Source organism: Melopsittacus undulatus, chromosome 5 (genome assembly GCF_012275295.1).
Source record: "Melopsittacus undulatus isolate bMelUnd1 chromosome 5, bMelUnd1.mat.Z, whole genome shotgun sequence".
Taxonomy (NCBI): domain Eukaryota; kingdom Metazoa; phylum Chordata; class Aves; order Psittaciformes; family Psittaculidae; genus Melopsittacus; species Melopsittacus undulatus.
In genome coordinates, this window is record NC_047531.1 from 21,059,525 (window position 1) to 21,077,688 (window position 18,164).

General features: G+C 38.4%; 1 protein-coding gene across 1 annotated transcript; it reads right to left on the reverse strand.

The window, feature by feature from the left end:
- Window positions 1-531: 531 nt before the first annotated feature.
- Window positions 532-14,438, reverse strand: ZNF800 (zinc finger protein 800). The gene is made up of 4 exons (XM_031046339.2): window positions 14,331-14,438; window positions 12,042-12,137; window positions 8,197-8,340; window positions 532-5,117 (listed from the first exon to the last, which is right to left on the reverse strand). The coding sequence occupies exons 1-4, from the start codon at window positions 14,389-14,391 to the stop codon at window positions 3,352-3,354; spliced, it is 2,067 nt and encodes a 688-aa protein (XP_030902199.2). The 5' UTR covers window positions 14,392-14,438; the 3' UTR covers window positions 532-3,351.
- Between the last annotated feature and the right edge of the window lie 3,726 nt (window positions 14,439-18,164).

The window sequence follows — 18,164 nt, forward strand, 5'->3', positions numbered from 1 at the left end:
TTGAGGAACTTTAGTTAACATGCACTTACATAAACAGCTTGATGTCTTCCTTTACAAAATAAACAACGAACACAGCAGTTTTCTTCTATTTCAACTATAAAAAGTAACATTAGTTGGCCACCAATACAAATTCAGTGCAAAACTAGGTAACCCTATTTCCTTATTAAAAACCCAGCATATCCTATCTCCTTCAATATTAATATTCACTTTCATTTTAAAAGGGTAATATAAAAAAGCTTGGCTCAGTTAAGGAAGAGCTTTGTTTACAAGGAACAAGCCAGCATCAACAATGTTTTCTAAAAATACAGCAGTGTCAACCATCAGTGTGGAGAAAGTGTTCACTCCACAAGTGCCAAAGTCTTAATAACAAAAACCCACACATTTATTACAAGAGAATATTACAATCAACCAGTTTCAGTAATCAAAGAGTAAAACTTTACAAAAATGCAAACATTGTAATTTCCAGTTATGGAGTGCTAGATATTCCAGGTTTACAAACACGACATCTTTTTGTTTATACACACTTCAAAGTGATTTCCAGTCTGCTTTATTTTCCATCAAATACAGTACATTTATCCAAACAAAAGAATGTACATTCAATATAAAACATCTTGAGCAACAGTTACAGTCCAGTTCCCATTCACAGTATTTTTAGTGCAATGCACTAACAGGGCCAAATATTTCTCTATCCATAAAAGTATTTTTACTCCTGATCTTGTGATCAACATTTTTAGATATATTTTATACAAAAAGTATATATGAACACAAGGTACCTCCCTAAGTAAGGGAGTAAACCCACATAAAAAACATGGTATTTCTTCTGATGCACAATACCTTTCAAATTGTAGCAATTTGACACAAATCACTAAACATTTTCTAAAAAGTAAAAAACAAAACAAAAAACCCCCCAAACCACTGATGCATGAAACCTGCCAAGAATTTCATAATGACAGGCATGCGGCTGCTTTACTACAATCTTGATTAAAAGGTTAAAAAAAAGGTATCTAAAACATTTTCCAAATTATACAAAGTCAAGTGCTACTCATTAGTGGTCATTCATGATCTCCAGACAAAAAAATATTCTGAGTTTCTCCCATACTATCCTCCCTTTTTATTAATATTTAATGAAATAAGCTAACATTATGAGTGGTTGTGCACAGATTGTCTGTCTATAATACATCGGCAAATATTCACTACCTTCATATTAACATTAGTGTGTTGATCTTTCAAAAAATAAACTGAAAAAATAAACTGCAACTATCATTAAAGTGCTTGTGTATCTTTTTTAAAAAAAAAGTAAAGAATAGAGGAATGTGGATACGCCTGTAAACTTCCCAGGTGTTTACAATGTTTTCCTATGAACCATATAGGAAACAAAATGGAGATCTTTGCAGCAACTTCAGTACAGCGAAATTCACAATGTCCCAGAACAGGGAAATCAGTCAAACTGAACAAACGGATGTTATGGCAAATACTAAAAATTAGTACAACTCAGTCAATATACATTATGTCGTTTGCTCTTATACATTCATTTGTAATAAATTTAAAACAGTATATAACACATTTGCCAAAGTAGGATACCACAAAAAAGCTAGAGCTGTTCAATCAGCACTACTAGGGAGGACCAGTATGCATTATGAGCTCTCTGAAGGTTATTTCCTAAATGAGGAATAAAATTCCTGTTCCAAAGCTGCTGTTCATTAACTTGCCTCTGTACTTTTTTCATTTCAGAAAGTTTGCTCTATACTGTCAAACCTCAACTACACTGAGATAACTGCTAATTTAGAAGCACATGTGAGGCACTGTCCAAGAACAGTCAGAATGGCTATTAATTCAGTAAGAAAACAAACAGCTTATGAAAATATTTCCTCCTTATAGTAACATTATCAGGGTATTAGCAGTTCCAACAACAAACTTAAGGTTTTTTTTATTCAAATGGACTTCAAACGTTCTGGACATCACCTGAACCTATCTGAGGAGAAATGTAAATAAACTAATGCTTTGAGTTTACGGGCAGAATTCTGTCTTAAATTACATGACATAAAAATTTATAAGGCTAAGCTTTTAATTCATGATTAAAATGCAGAAGCCACTCCTCCTCTCAAATACAGCCTAATTCAGGGTCAAGCTGAGTATATTTCTGAAGTTCTGTCCCACTTAGCCAGGATTTGTTACAAAGTCACAAAAGCACCAGGTTACAATTTAACATAGCTGGCTGGCAAGTCACTATAAAAGCTGAACTCAAACCAAATTACCTCCTGGGAAATAGTTATTTCAGAGCTGAAACACAGGACAAGGCACATATACTTGGCTTTCTTTTCACCAAATATGCTAGAAAGGTAGTTCTGAATAAGAATGTTAAAAAATGCTTATAGGTATTCTCTACTGTCTCTCCTCACTATAGTTTTTTGTACAATCCCCCAACTTTCAGGCATCAGTCGGCCACCACTAAATACAAACTGACCACATACATAACTTATTTCCTTTTTTTAAAAGAGGTCCTTTTAGGAATACGCCATCTTTAACATGAAGGCTATGGAAAACTGAGAAGCTACAAATGCAATCCCTCCAAGTGCCAAAACGTTCCCAGAGTACCATAGAAGTAGTTCAGAAAATTCTTAGCCAGACTTCTACACATATTTAGGCTTAAAACAAAAATTCTTGGTAAGACTTGAACACTTCAAAAAATAAAATGACCGAAAGTTTCAAAACCTGTGCTTATATAAATAAGCATTAAAAGAATCAAATTCTAAATTTGATGATTTAAAATGCGTTCGTAGGCACCTAACTCATATTGATTTTGCATCAAAGCAATAAGCATCTGAATTACATTCCAAAAACCTGTTCCCTGTCTTTTTGTTGACAGCGCATAGCCAATATACATTAAAAAAAATAAAATAAAGCACAAATGACAATTCCAGCAAGTACAGAGAGATTTTTTTCTGTCCACAGCTTCTACCGTTGTACCTTCTTCACAACTGGGTCACAGAGAAATTAACTAACAGGTGAAGTTATCCAAACCAAACAAAAGTAATGTTAATTTAAAAAAATCACTATTTTCAACATATACTTATATTAGCTTGATTACAACAGATGCCTTAAGACAATTTAAAGAGTAGACTCAGTACAATTTAATCTATCTATTCCAACTTCCTACAATGACAAATTTAGAAATTAACTCTTTTCCAAAACACTAAAAACATGTAAGGAATAAATTTGACATCTACCTTAATATTTAAGCCACTAAACCATAAAATGTTTTCGGCAGCAAATCAACAACAGCAAAAGAAAGGCAGTGGTTTTGTTTTGTTTTCTTTTAAAGAAAAATAATAAACAAAACACTTTTTTTCCTCACCAGACAACAGCTTTAGATCTTGTACTTCTGCCTTTGGTTTTATTTTCTTCAGGTGAGTGAGATACATTTGCTTTGTGAGTTTTCTTATGATGTTCTAGAAAAGCTTTTCTGGCAAATGCTTTCCCACATTTACTGCATCGGTGCAGAGAAAAGTTTTTTGTTACTTTTACTTCAATGCCAACATCAGCTCCTTCGTACTTTTTATTGGGAGAGTTAGAGGTGACATCCTGTTTTGAACCAATCTGTTTTGTTTCATCCCTCTGAGGGCCTCTTTTTGTCACCTTATTTAGAACAAGATCAATTGGCTTTTTTATTGCTCTAATTTCTAAACTTGCAGTTATTTTCCCAAGGTAGCGTGGTGACTTTTTATGAACTACAGTTATGTGCCTTATCACATCACGCTTGCGACGTGTTTCATACGAGCAGAGTGGACACCTGTAGTATTTAACATAAATGTTATTTCCATCTGTGTGTAATTCAATGTGTTTTGTCAAGTTCTGTTTAGAAGTAAATTGGCGTTTACAGAGCTTACAGTAAAGCTGCTTGAAGTCAAAGCCAGCTGAAAGTTTTGGCTTCCTGGTTTTTTGCTGGCCACCTGCAGCAGATGCATTGGTTGATTTAGAGGTTGATTTAGCAGTTGATTTACAGGTTGATTTAGTGGTTGATTTAGATGCTGATTTAGGGTTTTCAGGGTCCTGTTTAACTTTATTTTTCTGTGCTGAGGGTGTGCTTTTTTTCTCATTTGAATTATTTGTTCCCTTTAATTCATTCTGTGCAGAAAGGGCAATGGAAGGGAGTGAAGGTTCTACAGAATCTGCTGGTTCAACTTTTATTTCTGTGCCATTCGCAGTATTGTTGGGTCCCTTCTCTCTTTTAGAGTTCTTTCCAGAAAGAATTATCTTGTGAACAATTTGCATGTGCCTTTTCAGCATTATTTGTGAACTATATTTTCGCTTGCACAGAAGGCATTTGCATGCAGTTAAGTTGTATTCAGCCTTTGAAGACGACTTTTGTTTTCGGGTCTTAAAAGATTTTTTAGCAGAAACTGTATCCAAGAACAAAGGTTGCCCAGGCTTTGTAGCAATATCAGGAGTAATGGAATCCCTTCTTAATCCTCTATGAACTTCATCAAAATGCCTCCTTACGTTGGCTTTTGTAGCAAAAGATTTATAACACACAGGACAACTTCTACCTAATGTTACAAGGACATTCTTGTTTCGTCCTTTCACAGAGGACTGATTTGGTTTCTTTTTTGTTTCTATGTACTTCTTAAGCTCTTCCATCTTTTTTTTGTGCACTTTTCGAATGTGCCGGCGTACACTCCGTCTGGAATGAAATTCTTTCCTACAAAGGCAGCATATCAACTGGTGACCAAAATCAGAACTATCCAGAGAGTCCACCTCAGGATTTACTGCTGGAGGCTGTTCTTCAGGAGTAGGTATCCCCTTGTTTGTAACAGGATCAGCTGGAGGTAATTCTACAGTCTCCCCAGCTGGGGTTGGAGTTGGGGCTGGAGCTGAAACAGTCTTGGGTTGCTCAGTGCTGGGTTCCTGTATCTGTACTGGAGCTTGATCAGGGGTACTACTGCTTTCTACATTCTCATCTGGGCTATCAGTCCTTGATACATATTGAAATACAGCATTTTGATTAGTTTCTATAGGTTCCAATTTAATTATATATTCTTGCTTATCTACCCTTGGATAGATTGCTTCCAGGAGGTCATTTATGGCTTGACTCTGTTTGTCATTTACATCTGGGAGGTCTGTGCAAAAAGGCAAAAGTATTTTTTATTATTTAGTAATTTTAAGTCATTTCAAAGCATCTTTTAACTACTGTATCAATTCAGCCATCAAATTTATGCAAAAATCCTGTATTGTACTATTTTTCTGACCATTTACACTTAAAAACTTGGAGTAATCATTGCTATGGCATGAGTACAAGTTACTTTTTTATTAAAAGGCAATATTGGAAGCACACTCTTCTAGCATGCTGATGTGAAAGCTACCTAAACTAAAAATTAGCTTGCCTGGAATTAAACAGATCTTTAAAAAATCTGTATCAACTGCAAAAATGTCTATGACTCAAAAATGACTGAGCTTATTCTACACGTGTATAACTAAGTCTGAAGTATTATTAGAAACTGATTTTCCACTGCTGGAAATAGGCATCCTCAATAAAGAAACCTAATTCTGGAAATAAGGTCTTCTCTGTAAATTCTGAACAGTCCTTAAGAAACAATGAAATGTCCATGTAACCTAAGCACTGCACAAAGATAACAGCAGGTAAGAGGGAACTTCTGGGGCAGGGAAATCTTTTAGTAATACCAATAGGCTCAGTGATAATAGTAAGATAGTAAATGTTAAGGACAGAAAAAAAAACTGTATTATTCAGAGGGGGAAAAAATTTTACTAATTTCTCAAAACAATAAACACTGAGCCAAAGAAGCTATTTTAAGAAAGAGGAACTTCACTGAGATTCACCAAAGGTTCATCCTGTGTTCTGCCCTGATAAAGAGTTGGAACAGACTTAAAAATCAAGGATTCTCCTTGTTTGTCTGATGCCAGTAAACTTCTCAGGCTGAATTTTGCTTCTGAAGTACTAACTGAATAAAATAAAACCACTAAAGTTTTTGAAGCATTTATGTTCTTGGCTTCCACAATATTAAGTAGTGGGGCTTATCTTGTTTTATCAGAAATACTGGTAATTATACTGTCTGGTAGCTCTGCTGGATACAAGCTTTTGTATTTATGAAGACTAAGAAAAACAAATGATTACTCCCATTTTTACCTTCATGTCATTATTTTAGTGGCTTCAGTAATATCCTGGTTTTAAAATGCAAAATTAGTTAGTGATCTAGTTCCCAGCACGATACACTAAGCATCTGCATTGACATAACTAAGAAGTCAAGGTGCTACAGCAAAATCGTGAGGCACTAAGATGATACAGTTTAGAATTTTCCATGATCATTTGAAGACGATTCCTGGTAACAACTAATTAAAAACCCACACTTAGTCAGGGTTGTTCCTTCCACACTGCCAACAACACATAAAAAGTGTCTGTACAAGAAATATGTTGGTTTTGTTACTCAGAACCCATGTTTTAACACTGAATTTTTAACACCTTTTGCAGTCAGTTTCAGATGCAACTATTTATATAATTAACAAGGGTAAAAAGTCCTTGCTTTAAGTCCTTTCAAACCACTTAATGACTACACTAACAGAACACATCTTAAAAAAAATCATCAAGATATTCATCACAAGGATGGTGAACTTTTATTCCCAGCTCTTGTTCCCTACCTTTTATTTATTGAAAAAAACAAAACAAAACAAAACCCTTGTACTTTATTCAATCATCATCATACTTAATTTTATGTAAAGCAAGTATTTATAGCCAGGATTTTCACCATGAAGATGCTGAACCTTTATTCCCAGCTCTTGTTTCCTAACTTTTATTTACTGAAAAATAAAAACAAAAAACAAACAAAAAACACAAAAACAACCAACCCTTCCACTTCATTCAATACTCAATTTCATATAAAACAAGTATTTATATAATTTTATTCAGAGCATGTAGTATTATTCTCTTCATTTGCACCCCTCCTAGTAAGCACTGAAATATGAAAGCTAGCCAGCAAATTAAATGAAGGCTAGGATGTCAGGGGCTGGATGGGAAGTCTTTACTGAGGGTACTCTTATTTTGCTTAGGAACGTTTGCATCCAAGTCAGATGCACTTCTAACCTTGCTCTGAAAATACAACTCACCCCTTTTCACAGGGAAGCTCTGCGACTCTCTGCAACTGGCCAAACACACTCATTTAAGGAAGGCGACAGTACTAGTCTTCTCACCTTCTCCTTCACAACATCAGCTGACACAATATGGGAAAAAAATTGCCTATGTACATCTTAGTTTGACCCTAATTCTGTAAATATTCAGCCAGGAATGCATTCATTAGAAAAGAAAAATCCTCACTGCATCTATGTTGCTCTAGTCAAGAGATCAAGATAATTAGAAAGCTTTACAAAACATTTTTTAATGCTGGCACATTCCCAAATTATTCAGCTTCACTCTGATCAACAAAAAGTCATCACTGGAATAAGACTTTAATAAACTTTTTCCATAAAGATATACTACTTTATCTTTTCCTTATCTTTCTTTTAATAATAAAGTTTGATTTCTACAACAAAGGTGATGGGCTCAGCCTGATCACAGAATATCTTAATGCAGACCAAGGTGAAGTGAAACGGTGGGAAACAGACAATATTATTGAAGTGCACGTCCTCAAAGAAAATGGTGAACTTTTAGTCTGTGTTTCATAATGAGTAAGACTGAAGGACTGTCTCCATGACACTGAGCACTTCCCAAGTACAGGAGAACATGATGGATATTGATCCCAGCCACTTTACAGTATCCAGCTAAAGTCCATCAGAGCTATGCTGTTCTAAAACAGAAAAGCTTTCTTAGATCTATACCTTTCTACGAGATTAATTTCCCAGTCCTCTGGCATGCTTTTTGGTATCTTTCATGGTAAAAATGGAAAAACAGGAATGAAAAAGGGGAAGAAGGAATACAAAGTGTTAACAGGGACACTCTCCATTAAGAGACTGGACATACAACTAGCTATCAAATTATGACATTAACAAGGGTCTTGGTTGTTAATGCATAATAAATGCATCCTATGGCTTCTTTACCACCATAAAAGTTACATACATGTGTTACCACTGAAATTTAATCCCATTTTTTTTTGCATTGTGTGTTTCTGGCATGTTTGTATAAATGGTACAGAAAGATAACTTTCTCAACTTCAGAGAGCTTTATTAAACATTTCAATTAGTAAGACTTACTGTCATCCATCTGGAGACTTGGAGGACAATAAAACTTTTTATGAGTAATTAAATTTGGTAATCCTCTGAAGAGACTCCGGCACAATTTACACTCAAAAATAGTGTCCACATCTTTTAACAAGATATGTTTAAGTTGTTTAGTTCCTGCAACAAAAGAAACATTACACTTAAGGAAGGTTATAATTCACATCATCCCATGAAAATGGTAACACTTTAAAACATGACAATTGTAACAGCATTTAATCTTGTGTTAATACTATACTACATTCTGAAGTTTATGACACATATTGTTTCACTATGAAAACAAGACTAGCTTGGAAAAAGAAAGTCAAGGATTACCCAATTACAGTTTACAGGGAAAACCTGATGAAAAAACTAACAGGTAACTGTTAGGAAGGAGTCCATGCTACAGTATCTGGATGCTGCAACATAATTGCCCTACAGGAAAGAACAAGCACCTAGAGCACTTAAAGAAGCCTCTTTAGTGTTCCTTCTCTAAATGTATTCAAAAGTGCTGAGAAAACAAGACACATACAGCTACTTCATGTAAAAACAGTACCTTGTAAGGCAAAAAAATAGAGCCTACAATAAAAGCAAAAAGAATAACAAACAGGTCAAGAAATGTTACTATATCTAAGAACCTGACCCAAGATCAAGATGATGATCCTTAGGCAAGAAAGTAGAACTGTAGACATCTTTTCAGCCTACTGAAAAGAAAATACATATAATTTAAGTAGACAACTTTTCTATTACAACATAGGCAGTGTGACAAAATACGCTATGCAGGTTTTCCAGACTATTATATACTGTATATTCAGAAATTCCCCATGGATACAGCTTGATCTAGTATTGTTGATGTATCCACTTCCCCCCATGCTTAAAGAACTAAAAAGGTTCAGAGTTTAAGTTACACTTCAAATTCACTCCTTCATTTCTCATCTCACGAAAATTAGGCCTAGAATTAGCAACGGATTAATAGATTGTTAACACTCACCTGCCATGGAACGGACTCAGTCAGAAATCAATGTGATCAGACAAAAAGCCATTTATTGAAAAGCATTAACTCCTTATATACTATTGCTCACACACACCTACAGCAATTTGGCATATCATGATTGGATACTTGTCTTGAAGACCCTTAGTGACTAACAAATGGTTAAGCACAGGTGTGAGAACTTGACCTCGAACGTTTGCCAACAATCCACAGTTCTCATAACTCAGTGAATTACAGCTTCTTCTTATCTTGCTTGCTTAGGCTTCCTCGGGCGTCCCATGGCCTTGCTGTATCCCTCAGAGTTATTCAGAGCTCATGTACCAAATATTCATTTTCCTGTGAGAACACTGTCTCCACACTCACCCACTCCAAATTAGAAAGGAACACTAGCTAACCAAATCCAGCTTATTATCTTGCTTTTTTTCTTCTTAAAATGGAATTAGCCAAAATTAATCAAAATTTGTTAAATAAGCAAAAACATAAACTAGACCAGAAAATAAATAGCATCAGACAACTACGAAACAGTATCAAGACATTCTTCAAGCTAAAACTGAAGCTCAAGTTTACTGTCATCAGACACTTCTGTTGAAGACTTCCTTTCATCTTTAAGATCAAATTCAGACTGCAGAACTATTTCTTCAATGAACCCCTTTCAAACATTAATAATTTCATAACAATTAATAGTTATTCAATACAAATGGGCCTTACCAAAGCAACTTTTTCCTTCTTGATGTAGTAGTAGTACATTGTTCACAACTGAGTTTTAGCAAAGCATGATGTCTTCTCAGTTTTCAACAGCTGCTTAAAAATGGGACTCAAACTTGACTAAGTGAGGCTACTGTCCAGTTTCTGCCCCCTCCTATGCCTTTCTTGGACCTCAGCCCTAACCTCATCTTCTCACTGCTCTTCCTTCAAGTGTTACCACCTCACTTTCATCTGACCTGTATTTTTAGACTACTGGACAAACACTTCGATTTAGTGAAAACCCCAGATTTAAAACTGGGACAGATACCCCCCCAAAAGCAAGTTGTTTACTCAGATCTCATCAACCATGTTTGAGTTTCTGCAGATATAGAAAACCACTGAAAGAAAGCCATCTGAACAAAACTGAAGATGCACCATGTAGACTGAATTCCAGTAAGGTGCCAAACTATAATTGAAACAAAAGGTTTCAAATTTGGTGACAGCATAAAATAATCCAAAATTTGGCCAAAATTTGCTATTGATGATGCCCTTGCCACAAAACCCTCTCCCAAACAAAACAAAAAGATCACCTAAATCATCACTGTTTCCCAATCAAGGGACACATAAGTTCCTTGTTCTCTGTCTTGTTACACTGATATTTCAGTCTTTTTCTGGTCAGGACTAAAATGTTTTTGTCTAATCCAAATTATTGGTTTTAAGAATCAGTCTTAAGAATCTGAGTGAGATTAAAGGATTTCTGAGGTCAGGCTAGATGACATGGTAGTCACTTCAGCTTCAAACCATCCTTATGCAACTCTGAGGCTTTTCACTGCTGGGAGTTAAAAAATAATTGATACTTTTGAATTAAACTGTAGACCTTTAGGAACTTCTAGAAATAGCAAATAAATTTAAATAATCCACTGGTATTGTGGATATAGCAGACAGAGGAAAAAAAAACCCAAAAAAAAAACCCATCCAAAGCCATCTCCTTATTCTTGACACAAATGCAGATTGTGGCAACAAGCAGCCAGCCTCTTAACAGCATATGCTGCCTCCAGCTTACTAAAGCCTTCTCTATTATGTAGTTAGCTCTAATCGCAGAAGGTAATACTTTGTCAAATTATGCTAATAACTGTAAATGTTGACACCAGGATAACAACACAAGAAATCAGTACAGAACACTAGTTATTACCACTACTTCCCTGGCAGAAATACCAAAGTTCATGCCTTTAGCAAACAATAGCATTTTTAGGGAAAAAAAAAAAATCAGTTATTCCTGATGATGCAGATGACAGAAGATTCTGCTAAAACCCCTTAGTTATGAAAAATAACCTGGCTTTCATTTCCACTCCTTTACCACAAAAATCAAAATAGTTTCCTTCCATACTGAAATGTTTGTTCATAAGTAGTAAAATCTTGGTCTAAGTCCTTTTGCCTTCTGTTCAACTTCCCTGATGCAGGTGAGTGAAGACATCAAGATAAACGTCAATTTAACAGTGAGGACAACCTGGAAGTAGCCCAGAGACAGTACTTTCAGCTACTTTGTGCTATTACCAGCAGAGATTCCATTAATCTGCTTTGAGCAAAAGGAGCCTGGCACGCATATCTGAGGCCTGAGGCAATCAAACCAAACTAAAAAAGGTTATTAGTGACAACTCTCACATCCAATGAAACTTTTCATATATATATATATAAAATATCCATGTGGAAAAATCATAGAAACATAGGTTTCAATAATATCTGGGATGCTCACCCAAACGCTCACTTGCTATTCTTAGGTTCACTGCTATGTACTGTAACTCCCAAAACCAGTAAGGAACACCTTAAAAGTATAATGACAAAGCAATTCTGAAAAGTTCCAGATAAATACTAAATTTTCTCTTCACCTCAGGGGTTTAGGATTAACTCATTAATAACACCAGGAGTGATGACACAAAGTAGAACAACAAACTGATTTTCAATGTTTTTGAGAGATACTTATACATCAGGAGCTGTATGCTCACTACGTTATAGGAAAACCCTTATAAAAAGCAACAGTACCTAACACCAAAAACCTACAAATAGTTTGCAAAAAATGTAGAAAGTCAGATGTTGGTTAATATATTAAATATACATAACTCTTATAACCAAGTAATGAACTTTTCACAAAATAGACATAACTTCATACCTGACCGAAAACACTCAATAATTTGCTGAATACCAGATTTTGATGTCTGCAGAGGCTGCTGTAATAACGGAGGATCACCAGGTTCCAACAGGTGCACTGAAATGCATGAAAGAATAATAAGCCATTAGGGAACACTCAAGTGATTTTTACTAAAGTGTAGATTTTCTATGCATACAATAAATTAGCTAAAAAGAAAGATCAGGACTACAGTAAAAGCAGCCTTACTCAAAAATTTTCATCTACATTGAATTAAAAAAAGCCCAATACTGAATTTTCCAGCCATGATGCCTTCTGACAGTTTGCTGTCATTTTGATTTAAAGAAAACGTGTATAAAGCCATGTGTATCACACAAAAACCATATATAAAACCAAATTAGCTCACTAGAAACTTGTGTCAATTAAAGCAGTTCCCCAGAACAATCTACTTGACCCCCATCATTCAAATGGAAACAGATGTACAAAAAAACATTACCAAATACTGTACTTTGCAGGTAAGTTACTTCAGTGTTACCAGTACCACCTAAGCACAAAATCCAAATTTAAAGTAGCAGTGATCAGGGGGAAAAAAAAAAAAAGCAGCACAAGTATAACTATACTGTATATACCAAAAAGAACTATTATAATATTTTTACCGATAAAACCACATTAAAGAAATTATTCTGGTTTAGGCAAGTTATTTATGAAGTTTCATTCCACATCACAAGCTTTATAAAATCTACTAAAAACAAAATATTTACTGATTAGGATGACTGTTAAGTCATTTGAATAAACAGTATTTATGAGTATCAGTAGCATTCCAGAAACTAAGTTTTGCTCAGAGGGAAACCCAAATTTAAGAGCCTTACTCAAGCATTAAACACGTGTTCGCAAAATTGTCAGTTAGGTCTTCTTTTTCATTTCTTACTGACAAAATAACCAACTTTGTACTTTGTAAATTGGCTCCTACCTTATTCATTTGGTTCTATTTTTAACCCCACTGTAAGGTTTCCATTTTTAAAAGAAGCACCAAGCATCTCTAAGAAAGCTACTTTTGATAAAAAGCACTAGAGGCATCATATAAAACTACTTAAGAGATTTAAGTGCAAATAGATTAAACAGTTTGACAGAAAAGTCATTCTAAAACATGTAAGGTTAAAAATAAATTCAAGCTGAAAAGAACATCAGAAAGAAAAGCAGTCTAAGAAAAGAACGATAGAATGAATACTCCTCCAACTATGCTGGCCCCATAACATACTATTATATATAGGAACACATAACAACCATTACAAATCAGCTAATCGTTTGGGGATCTCTAACACAATGACATATTGTATTCTACTGGCCTAGTCCCTGCTCTTCAAAATAGTATATTTTGGGTTGTATACTGCCTCTAATATGCATGTTCAGCACCCACTGACATCAGAAGGAGTGACATAGGTGAAGTAGACATAACACATTGCTGTTATTTGTAGGCAAGAAAAGGATTTTCACTTTTTTTAAAGCACTAGAACAATTCACAGCCATCTCATCTTAAACACAAAGAACTGTTCCTACTTGCGAACAATACCTACTCTCAAATTACATTTAATTAAAGAAGCATTATCAAAGTTGCCATGCTCATGCTTTCAACTATTAATTCCCCAAACTGATGCCTTTCTTTTCAAAACAAGTGAAAGCATCCAAACACATGCTCTACAAAGCCACAAGAAAAGAACCACATTTCCTTTTAGGCTACCAAAAAGTAACAGTAGGCAGAACAATTATCAGAAACAGCAAATAAAACCTAGCAAGTTAGCTAAACCTTCAAAGTACACACTACACTTTCCACTGATGGCATCTTCCAGGTCACACAGTGGCAGAACGCAAACAGACATTTCAGGACCTTTTTTTTAATCCTCTGAGAATACCATCTTCAAGTTCACCCAGATATGTAAAGTAAAACATTAACAACAAATGCAAAAGATTGCCAGAATCATCATTTTTACAAGAAAAAAAAATTAGACTATTACATTTTTGGGCAACAAAAGGCCCAGTTGTTTTACACAACTTCTTGCCTTCCTTTCTCACTACATACAATGCCCATGTGGTGGTTTGGGGATTACCGCACATCCTGCAGGCACTCGGAAGCTATCTTCCTAAAATAAATTTAACATGACAGTTCAGAAATACTTAAAAAATATTACCAAACAAAATTCAGAAACTTTTTATAGCCAAAATTGTCACTGGTGATGCACATTTACAACACGAATTTCCACAAGCTATTAACAAAGTAGAGAAGCAAAACAGCCAAAGCATCACACACGACTATACCTGGTTCACAGCATCCATGGTGATGGTGGTCAGTCTGACAACACTTGTCCCTCAGAGGCATTTTCCGTGCGCACGAGCTACTTTCTTTCTACATCCAGCAGCTCGTTTCTGCTAAAATAAGCACATTAACCGTCACCCCCGAGCGGCAGGCAGCTCAGGAAGGTCTACGTTAACCCCGCACACCCACTTCCTACAACGGCACGGCTGGAGCAGGCCAGGAGGCAGCGGCACCCTCCGCGCAGCAGAAAGTTTCCATTGTTTACAGCAGTCTCACAACGCCCTCTGCAACGGCCGCTGCGGCGAGCCCGGCCGCGCCGCTCCGCTCCTTCCATCCCTCCCGCCCCGGCCCCGCCGCCACCTGTGCCCCGGCCTGGCAGGAGAGCCCCCAGTCACCGTCAGCCCGGCCGCCGTCCTCCCGCCGAGCCCAGCGCAACCGCCCGGCCTCGAGCCCCCTCAGGGAGCAACTCCCGCCGCGCCTCTCTCCCGCCGCGCTCCGTCCCCACCTCCAGCCCTCCTCCCGCAGCCCCGCCACCGGACAGCGTCCCTCAGCTCCCGCGGGAGCGAGCAAAAAGCGGCCTCCCCGACAAGCAGCGGCGGCTGCTCGCCCCCCACGGAGCCGCCGGAGCTGGAGCCGGAGCCGAGCGCGCCCGCCGTCCCACCACGCGAGAGCCCGGCCGGGGAGGGGCCAGCGGCCGGCAGGTGACAGCGGGCACCGAACTGCGGGCGGCGGGACCGAGAGGGCGCGGCGGGGGAGCCCCTACCTGGAAGCGGACGGCCGGCTTCCTCCCCCGAGCGAAACTTTACTCTCCGCTGTCCCGCCACAGCGGCGGCCGCTGACCCCGGAGCCGGATGGGCACAGGGGCAGGAAGTGACTGCGGGCCTGCCGGCGAGGGGACGCGCAATGCGCACGCGCCGCTCCCACCGCCCCTCTCCCGCCAGGGCCTCACAGGTGCCGCGCGGCCGCACGCGGTGGCAGTTAGGGCGGTGCGGCGCTGGGATGTGGCGGGGCGGTGTGGCTGAGGGAGCCGGAGGACCCGGCGGGGGGCGGCCGGCAGGAGCCCATGTTGTCCCTGACCCCGTCCCCGTGGGGAGGGAGGCTCGTCGCTCATCGCTGCGCAGGACGGTGATGTGTCCGGCCCCGCTGAGGCACCGGAGCTCGGACGCCACCGTGGGAGCAGCCACCGGCACCTAAGGGGGCATTTTTGCCCCGTCTCGACCTATCTGCTTTATTGCGCTAAAAAATCCGTAACCGAAAGGTAGTTGTTGTAGCAAATTCACCATGCAAAAGCATAGGTCAATGTTTTCAACACCTGGAGGAAAAACTCGTTAGGGAGAGCTTTGTGAAGTGTATTGCGAATGCCGGCAACATGAATCGCTACACTGCAGTGAGCGGCTCGGCAGCTGGTGTCTCCACATAACGTTTTCACAAGGTGTCCACTTAGTCCTATGCTCCTTCAACAGCTTGGGTTGGTGAAAAGGTAATACTTAGTTTTTGCCAGAGGAAGGGATGTGATTAAGTCTTCTGCTTGCAGAAAAGCCTGTATTGTTTAGAAAAAAGCTTTTAAGAAATGTAAGGAATAAGCACATGATTACTGAAAAAAATGCTGAGTGATGATACTAATGTGGAAACAATATGGTGAGCTTTGGCTTGTAATTCCTAATGGAGATGGGATTCATGGTTTCAAAGTCAAATCTGCCTGTGTTAGAGTGAGATATCTCATGCTGTTGCTCAGATCAGACATGGAGAGAGCCTACCATCTGTGACCATCAACTTAAAGTAATAAAGCTTTCTTTTAAAAGGTGGACATCGATTTCACCATCAAGTCATCTTTTCCCCAAGCAACAGGAGGCCATATTCAGACAGCATAAAGTCCATTTGGGTTTTGGTTAATAAACTAGAGTCACCTTAAATGTCAGAGAACAGTTTAAACAGCCTAATGCCAAGACACATCTGAAGTACAGCATAAGTCAGTTGAAACCTTCATGTTAGGCAGCCAAGCTCAAGTCTTTGCGTATGTCCAGAGGTACTCTCACCTTGATGAGCTTAACTACATCCTGAGCTCTGCTGTGTCATAGATACAGACTGGATGAGGCTTGAACTCTACCTGGCCACTATGAACATTAGTAGCCTTATTACCAATATAATTTTGAGTGATCAAAAAATAAGAAAGAAAAGCAACATGCAAATCATAAACTCAGCAATGAGAGTTCAGGCACTTCTGGTTGTATTTCACGTGACTGAAACAGGTACAACTTTTGCTAGTGCCTTAGTGCTACCAGCTATCACAGAAAAGAAGAAAGTATAATTGTCCATTTCCTGGTAAACTCTCAGCAGAAAGACCTGAAGTAACAGAATTCTTCTGATCTTTATTGATTTCATACAATTCTTGCCATCATTCTTCGTAGTCTTGAAGAAAAGCCTTAGCAAGACGTGGTGTCTTCAGAGGCGGGCTGTCCAGCAGTAGTTCCTCCATCTCTTCCTTGAACTTTACTGATAAAATCTAACATTTCTCAAGATCCACCCCTTTAATGGGGACAGTGCTTAAAGACATAAAAAGAATCCAGTGCAGGTGAACCACTTTATAGAATCAAGTGTTGGAGAGCAAGAGTGCCTGCCCAAATCAGTGGCAATGGTATTCCTCACTTCAGCATCCCAGCGAGGTGTTTTTTAGCATGCCATAGTCTTTTCCTGAGGTCCAGCTCATTGTAGAGTGTTTTACTGTAACAGTCATCTCAAATACTGAGTTACCTTGATACCAGCTTATAAATGTCATCTTCTAAGTACAAGGATCAAAGACAATGGAAAAAGCAAAAGCTTATTGTGCTACTTCTGCCACTTCAATAGCTAATTCCTCTTCAGCTTCAGAAAAATCATGATTTCTTACATATTGCATGCACAATTTTAGATATAGGTCAAACCCCATATAAAATTTCAGAGCAATTTACATTGGAGGCCATCTCGGCAGCTGCTGGCTCAGGGCAGGACTATATTCATAGTCCAGTCAGGTTGCTCATAGCCTTGCCCTACTGAGTCTTGAAAATACGGAAATTCCATAGCTCCTTTGGGCTTCTCCTTCTGTGTTTAGTCACTTTCAATGTGATTTTTTTTCTCTGCCTATACAGTCAGAGTTTCTTTTTTTTTTTTGCAGTTTATGGCCATTCTCTCATGTCCTTTTCCTGTTCAGCTTTGAAAAAAATAGTCTAGTTTCACTTTCTTGATAACTCCCTGCTCAGTGCAGGGTAGGGATTATAACCTCTCTCAGTGTTCTCTTCTTCGAGATAAACTGTTCCTTCTGTCTCTGCCATATGCTTCAGTCTCTGGAACCAACTTTGGCACCTTCTTCTGAGTACTCTTCGGCCTCTAAGTATCTCTTAAATACTTGGAAGCCCAAATTGGACACAGTATTCCAGATGTGGCCTCACAAATGCCAAGTAAAGGCAGTACACTTGTTAAAGTAGCATGGTGTGTGGTTAGTCTTCATTACCTTAAAGTGCAGTGCTGATTCTTGTTCAGTTTTTTTCACTGAGACCCACAGGTCCCTTGTTGCAAAGCTGCTACCTCATCAGTCAGTCCTCAGGCTATACCACTGCATGGCATTTTTTTTTGTCCTCAGTGCAAGACTGTCCTGTCAGCCCCTTCTCCAGCTTGTTCAAGGTCTTCAGCCCTGTCCTCCAGCACATCAGATACTTTCCCAGTTTCACATCATGCGTGTGCTGAGGGTGAGTTCCAGCTCATCATCCAGATCACTAAGTACGTTAAACAGCATAAGCCCTAATATTATTGCTCCTTGAGGAACACCGCCCACAACTAGCTGCCAGTGAGATTTCAAACTA

What these genes read in the sequence shown, in the direction of transcription:
- ZNF800 (XM_031046339.2), bottom strand. Translation starts at nt 14,391, where the DNA reads ATGCCTCTGAGGGACAAGTGTTGTCAGACTGACCACCATCACCATGGA. An exon ending in CCATGGATGCTGTGAACCAG is followed by an intron (nt 12,138 to 14,330) that starts GTATAGTCGTGT and finishes CATGCATTTCAG; the next exon opens with TGCACCTGTTGGAACCTGGT. An exon ending in TATTGAGTGTTTTCGGTCAG is followed by an intron (nt 8,341 to 12,041) that starts GTATGAAGTTAT and finishes CTTTTGTTGCAG; the next exon opens with GAACTAAACAACTTAAACAT.